Source organism: Monoraphidium neglectum, assembly GCF_000611645.1.
Source record: "Monoraphidium neglectum strain SAG 48.87 unplaced genomic scaffold scaffold00952, whole genome shotgun sequence".
Lineage (NCBI taxonomy): Eukaryota > Viridiplantae > Chlorophyta > Chlorophyceae > Sphaeropleales > Selenastraceae > Monoraphidium > Monoraphidium neglectum.
This window is the reverse complement of record NW_014012676.1, coordinates 11,017-18,232: the sequence shown is the minus strand read 5'-3', so window position 1 is coordinate 18,232 and position 7,216 is coordinate 11,017. Positions and strand designations below refer to the sequence as shown.

Below are 7,216 nucleotides of genomic sequence, written 5' to 3'. Positions count from 1 at the left end.
GCGCGTCCCCAGGCGCGCCGCCGCCCCGCAGCCGCTTCACGCGCGCCGGGCGCCGGCGCCGCCCCTCCCCACGCCCCTTGCCCAGCCGCGATTCAAGCGGCCGGCAAGCAACGCCTGAGTGCAAGCATAACCAAGCGCTCACGCGCACCGCCCAGTGCAGCGCACGGGACGGGGGGCTTCTGCGCCCCAAGGGGTGTCGGCTGCAGCTGCACACTGCGCGCAGCCGGCGCGCCCCTGCCTGCGCCGACGAGGGTTTTGGGGGCGCTTGTTCCGCCCGTTCGCACCTCAATGGTGCGTGGGCTTGTGGGACAGTGTACGTTTCTGGGGACATGGGGCATCACGGGCAACAAGGCCTGGCACAAAGCGAGAGCAGGGGCCGCAGAGGCCGCGCGAAGACGCAAGAAGGCGGGACGCTGGGCAGGGGCAGGGGCGGCGACGACCCGCAGTGCGCCCGCAGCGCTGCAAAGCGCCGCTGTGCTGGCATGGGGAGCCCCCCTCCAGGCCCCGCGTCATTTTCGATTGCGCATGCGCGCCCACAGGTGCATGCGCCGCGCCCTGTGGTCAGCGCTGCACGCCTCGCCGTGCTTGATGCAGGGTTGCGTCGCGGCGGCACCCGCCACCGATTGCCGCACGCTGCATGCAGGTGCGCAGAGGCGCGCACTCAAGTGACCGGCGCACATCAACCTCATTCTCGCTCATCTCAAAAGCAAAGGCATCGGCCCTCGTACCGGCGGCCACTGCACTTTTTTTGACTAGCCACCATGCCGTTTCCGTTGACGGCACTTGGACGCGCTTTGGACGGCCAACAAACGAAGAGCCAAGGGGAGGGGGCTTTTGGTGCGCCCCGCACCCATCGCCGGGAACGCTGTGCATTCGTAGCGCCCGCGCCAGGACGGTGAAATCGGAGATGCAGGGGCCGTTGCGCTCTGCGGCGATTTAGAGCGCGTCTGCAAAACAGGCCATAGCAATGGCGGGTTTTGCCTCGGGCGCCGGGAATTCGCCTTCGCAGGTGCCCTTGGCACACCCCAAACTCTCTTTGTTTGGCTTGGTGTACGTGGGCAGGGCGCCCCACGCTGGTGCTGATGAGCACACACCGCCGCCACTGGCTGTGGGGCCAGCAACCTTGGCCAGGCGCCGACTTTCCGGTGGCCATACCACTGGCATCGCCAGGGCGCGCATGGGACGTGGCCGATTGCAGAGCACTCATGGCGCTCGGCCCGCCCTCCCACCTGCGCCCAGCGCGAATGGGCTGAAACACAAGCCCGTTGCTGGCGGCGCGGCACGGCAGGTGCTGGTGCTCACGAGCGGCAAGCATCTTGCGCTCTCCCCTGCATCACCTGTTTGTCTCTGGCCCCCACAGGTCCTTGGGGGACTGGAAGACGCTCTTTTTGAGGACTGGAGGAGCGAATGTCCGACCTTGCTCCGTTCCCCGCTTCTCCTGCGCCAGCCCCAATGTGTATACACGCGCAACCCCCACACCCTCTTCCTTTGGCCGGCACGCATAGCAACATTCCCACACTTTGGTCGCTCTGCGAGAAGGAGCGGCCGCGTGGCCCCACAGCACGGCAGGCGGGCGGGCGGGGGTTTGCAGGCCCCGCCCCTATTCCCATTGCGGCGCCACAGTCGGCCGTTTTGGGCGCTCCTTCGCGGCCAGGCGCGCCCCCTCGGCACCGCATGGCGTACCCGGGCCCCCGGCCCTGCGCTGCCCGCTATCACCACCCGCCCTTGCGCACCTGAGGCTGGCCGGCGGTCACAAAACACATCCAGGCAGGCACCGCGTGCGTGCACGAGTATGGAAATGCTTGTGCGGATGTGCATGTGCGGCGCCGCGGCGCTCGGACCCGCAGAAACAGCAGGCCGCAGCGCCGCCGCCGTTGACGCTGCGAGTTTTCGCTCTCCTCCCTATGGCAGAGGCGTGCAATGACGGCAAGGCGATCTGTTATTGATGGGCCTATCCGAGGTTTTCTCTCGGTGGTGTTTGTCTGCTCCAGCTGCTTCTGTTTGTCATGAAACCAACACTTGTGTGCAAGGCAAATGCGCGCATGGTTGTGCGCGCTGGTGCGCTGGCGGGGGCTGCATGCTCTACCGCAAGTAGCTTGCGCACTTTAATCCTCAACACCAAGTAACAGGCTCAAGAACCAACGGGGGTGGTGCATCCGCGCATTGCAGGAGAGAGTGATGCATAGGATTGCATGGGGTTGGGGTTTGAAAGGGTTGGGTTTTAAAGGGTGAAAACCCTTTTCAACTCCAAACCCATTCAGCAAATCGCGTGCACATGGGAGGGGCCCAGGTGAGAGGCCCGCTTGGCTCCTATTCACAGCAAACCCGCCGTGCACTTGCTGAAGCCCAGCTGAAGCCTCAGAGCGAAGACGACAGAGCTGGCCGCTCATCAGACCCCTCACAGGTTGAGCAGCCAAGCGGAGCCGCTCTGGAACAAGCAGCCCTCTGTCCCACTCCCTGCATCTATATACCAGATCACGCCCTTTAGAAGAGCGGCCGGCCCACCGCCTTCAACAGCTAGCGCGGCAGTAAGTCAGATAGAGCACTCCCCTTTGTGAGGTCCAGACTCGTTAATGGCATAGTCGTGGCTTTTAACGCTTGGTGCAATAATGCCCGTGTGGCAGGACATGTGGCAGGACAAGAGCATGGGCAAGGGTTGCGTGGGGTGTGCGTGCAAGCATCCGTGACCACCAATTGTACGCCTTGCAAAGTCACCTGACGGGCTCAACAGCCACAACTTTGGGCAACCACATGGCAAGACGCCCAACAACGCGATGTGTACGTGTGTGCGTCAACACTACCTCGCTCTTGCACCAAAAGACAGTTTGTGACGGACAGGCTTTGATTCAGCAAAAACAGCGACTGGGCACCTTCAGCGATTCAAACCCCCGACCCCTGCACATGCCACCTCCATCCAGCTGCGCTGCTGGGCAGCTGCTCAACATGTCAACCCCCTCTTGCCTGGCACCTGAGGTGTTCACATCCCGGCTCCAGTCACAGCAGCCTGAGAGGCCAACCATTAACAATGTTAAACCGCTCCGTGACATCAGAGCTTGCGGATCAAACATCATTCAGGCTAGCACATAATTCCAGATATGGTGCATGTGTGACATACGGACATGGCGGTGCTGATGTGGCTGCCGTACAAACACCCGCAAGCTGGCACAAGGGAGGTTCACAGGGTCAACAATGGCACAAGCCGCAGGTCGCAACCAACAGATAAGCATGTGAGCCGTTGCAATGCAGTTGACAAACTCGTGAACCGGCATCCGGCGGGAAGTTTGTGTGCAAAGCACTGAAGAAGTATGCCTCTCCACAGGTGGCATTGCGGGGCCGCGCAGCAGCGCAGTAGCATAGGTGTTTGAAAGCAAGCTGTTGGCGAGCGCTGTCAAGGAATTCGTGTTGAACACCAGCGGCGTCCGGGGGTCTGAGCATCGCCAGAGTTGTCCATCGGGTGCGACACACCAGGACAAGTCGAGCCATGTGCAGCAGTATGCACTCTTGTGATGTAAAGGCAGATGGCAGCTACTATTGGGGCGCACTTACTAGCTGTTGCTGCTGCAGCAGCCTTGCCAATAAACCATTCCCGCAACCACGCCAGCAAAAGCTGTCGCCTTTTATCACCTTTCAACCACTGCGTGAGCAACGAGCACCCCGTCCCAAATTAAATGAACCTAAACAGGGGGCAGGGTCATGGGTGGTAAGCGGGCCATGGGTGCGCGTTAGTCAGCGTTTGCAGCGCAGAAAAAACTCATATCACGAGGTGCCATGACCACACCGTCAGCCGCTCAGCTCAAGCACACAGCGCCTCCTGCAGCTGCACAGTGTCAAAAGAGACGCCCGCTCAGCACAAGCCCGACCTGCTGGACGTCCATATCTACCCTGCTAAAGTTGTGAGCTGGTCAACGCACCTTGTGGCAGCCTTGCTTGACGATCTTGACGCAGGCCGACCACACCGACCCCTCCGCACGCCACCCTAACCCCGTTGCCGTCGCCGCGCTGCGCCCCGACGTCACGAGCCATTCATCAGGAATGTCCACACGCGGGGTGGCGTAGTAGGCCTTGCACGAGCCAACCGTGAGGCCCCCGATCAAATAGGTGTTCACACCAGAAAGGGGTGGCGTTGGCCCAAAGCGGGCCTTGGGCGAGGTCCAACGCTTGAACGCGCGCTGTCTTGAACGTAGCTGGGCCGCAGAGACGCTGACGAGCGCGGTGGTAGAGCTGCCATTGACGCTGGAGGTCAGACCAGTCACAACCCATTTGAGGCACACTGTGGGGTCTTTATTGAAACGGCGGGCGCTCCAAATTGTCCCGTTGTCAGGGAGGGAAGCATCAGCAAGGATGGACAGTGACACCACCGAGTTGGGCGGCTGCAGAAGGGTGATGTCAGCAGGGGAGCAGGCTCAATGAGCAATCAAATGATGGAAGGGTGTCACAGGGATCAATCAAGTAAACAATTTTGCCCAAAGCAAGAAGCTCAGGAAACATCAGGCTGGTAAGTGAAATTGCAGCAGCATTTCATATGATTGCATGAAGTGTACAAAACACAGGGCGGCAATGGCGGCTGCTTTTCAAACATACCCCGCAAAAAACATGCCCTGCTTTGCCCCATGCCCTCGCCACTCACCAATGTGTTTTTGATGGTGACACTGCTGCTTGAGGCGTTGGTGTCCAGCAGCAGACCGGAAGGCAGCGGCGCCAGAATGTCGATTGCAAACGCCTCGTCCCCCTCAAAACGCCTGTCTGGTAAAATGGGCACGGCTATGGAGCTGGGCGCGTTCCAATTTTCACGTGTGATGACAAGCGACCCAGCTGTGTAAGTGTAGTCAAATCCCGCAGTGGCTGTGATGTCACGCGTGGTGAAGTTCACTGTGACGTCAGAGGCCTGAGCAGAATGGTGGAAACAGGGAGCAGCAGCAAATCAAGGGCAAGTGCAGTTGCAACGCGAAACCATCCTCCCCCTTGTATAAAGAGGCAAGGGAATGGAGATTGATAGCACAGCAAACATAGATCCTAAAGTTTTGCAACTGCATGCCTGGCCGCCAGCGCCCTGCCACCATCATAGCCTTATGGCAACACAAACTGGATACTCACCGGCTGAGCGGTCAGCATCACTTGGGCAGCTGCGGTCACAGCCTGGCCAGGCACGCCTTCGTCCACTGTCTGGCTGCCTGGCGAAATCCGGACGGTGGGCTGCGAATTTGGTGGTGATTGAGAGCAGCAGCCAGAGTCCGTTAGGGTCAGAGAGAATACGACTTGCATGGCATTTTACTTTCACTTGAAGTTATAGCAACAGTCAATACGCTGCAGTGATGCTATCCGCTGTGTGGGTGTGTACCAGTGGCGACACACAGTTACTGCCAAAAGCAAACGCGGGGTACCTGCACAAGCGTGTTCCTGATGGTAACGGTGCTGCTGGAGGCGCTGGGGTCCACAATGGAGGCAAAAGGCGCCGCCACAGAGATGTCGATGGCAAACATTTCATTCGCCTCACGCAGCACGTCTGGCAGGATGCCAACAGTAACTTGTTGGGGCACGGCCCAGTTGGCAGGCGTGAATGTCAGCGACCCGCTCGTGGCAGTGTAGTCAGCACCCGCAGTGGCTGTGATGTCACGCGTGGTGAAGTTCACAGTGATGTCAGAGGCCTGAGCGGGGTGACCGCAGCAGCAGCAGCAAGTGGGAGGGCGCAGCACGGCTTGCCTCTAGTCATTTTGTGTCATCACAACAAGAGGGGGTGATGAATGCACAATACGATTGCACAAAACATGCGCCAGCATACTGATTGGACCCGCATGGCAGCGACCCGTGGCTGTTCAGCATCACGCGCTGCCTGCAAGCATTGCAACCACCTTGAACCCACCGGCTGAGCAGTCAGCGACACTTGGGCCCCTGCAGAAGTCGGTTGCCCAGGCAAGCCTTCGTCCACAGTCTGGATTGCCGGCGAGATGCGGGCGACGGGCTGCAAATGCACGTGCGCGGTGGGCGGGTGTATAGCGGCAGCTTGGGACGGCTTGCTCACGTGAGTGCGACCAGACGAGAGGATGCAACGGATCGCGTTGGTATGGTGCTTGCTATACAGTCATCCAGGCCGTCTCTGACACCATGCACAAGGCTGCCCTGGCTTTGCAGAGCCGGCGGGCCCAGCATGCATCACCCATGCATGCATCCAACCAACTGGTTGGTTGGTTGGTGGGTTGATTGGTTGGTTGGTTGGTTGTGTGTGTGCTCATAGCTACCTGCACAAGCGTGTTCCTGATGGTGACGGTGCTGCTGGAGGCACTGGCGTCCACAATGGAGGCAAAAGGCGCCGCCACAGAGATGTCGATGGCAAACGTTTCATTCGCCTCAAGCAGCACGTCTGGCAGGATGCCAACAGTGACTTGTTGGGGCCCAGCCCAGTTGGCAGGCGTGAATGTCAGCGACCCGCTCGTGGCAGTGTAGTCAGCACCCGCGGTGGCTGTGATGTCACGCGTGGTGAAGTTCACAGTGATGTCGGAGGCCTGAGCGAGGTGGCCGCAGCAGCAGCAAGTGGGAGGGCGCAGCACAGCTTGCCTCTGGTCGTTTTGTGTCATCGCAACACAAGGGGGCAGCAAAGGTGGTGAAAGCACATTACAATCGCATGAAACACGTGCAAGCATGCTATTTTGACCCGCATGGCAGCGACCCGTGGCTGTTCAGCAACATGCACTGGCTACAAGCATTGCAAACACCTTGAACCCACCGGCTGAGCAGTCAGCGACACTTGGGCCCCGGCAGAAGTCGGTTGCCCAGGCAAGCCTTCGTCCACAGTCTGACTTGCCGGCGAGATGCGGGCGACGGGCTGCGAATGCATGTGCATGGAGAACGGATGTATAGCAGCAGCTTGAGGTGGGTTGTAGGCAAGACCCGAGGATGCAGCAGATTGCCTTGGCGAGGTGCTTGCTATACAGTCATCCGGCCATCTCCACACGGCATCACCATGCGCAACGCTCCCCCAATTCTGCAGAGGCAGCTGGCCCAGCATGCATGACCCATGTATGCATGCAAATGACGGGTTGGTTGGTGATGGTGTGTGTGTGTGTGTGTGTGTGTGTGTATGTGTGTGTGTGTGTGCACGTAGCTACCTGCACAAGCGTGTTCCTGATGGTGACGGTGCTGCTGGAGGCACTGGCGTCCACAATGGAGGCAAAAGGCGCCGCCACAGAGATGTCGATGGCAAACATTTCATTCGCCTCAC

At 59.8% G+C, this 7,216-nt stretch overlaps 1 protein-coding gene across 1 annotated transcript; it reads right to left on the bottom strand.

Moving 5' to 3' along the window:
- Window positions 1–5,354: 5,354 nt before the first annotated feature.
- Window positions 5,355–7,202, bottom strand: MNEG_6057 (endoglucanase; the record flags this gene model as incomplete). The annotated part of the gene is made up of 5 exons (XM_014045471.1): window positions 5,355–5,645; window positions 5,861–5,929; window positions 6,237–6,500; window positions 6,722–6,820; window positions 7,104–7,202. The coding sequence occupies 5 exons, from the start codon at window positions 7,200–7,202 to the stop codon at window positions 5,355–5,357; spliced, it is 822 nt and encodes a 273-aa protein (XP_013900925.1).
- Window positions 7,203–7,216: the final 14 nt, after the last annotated feature.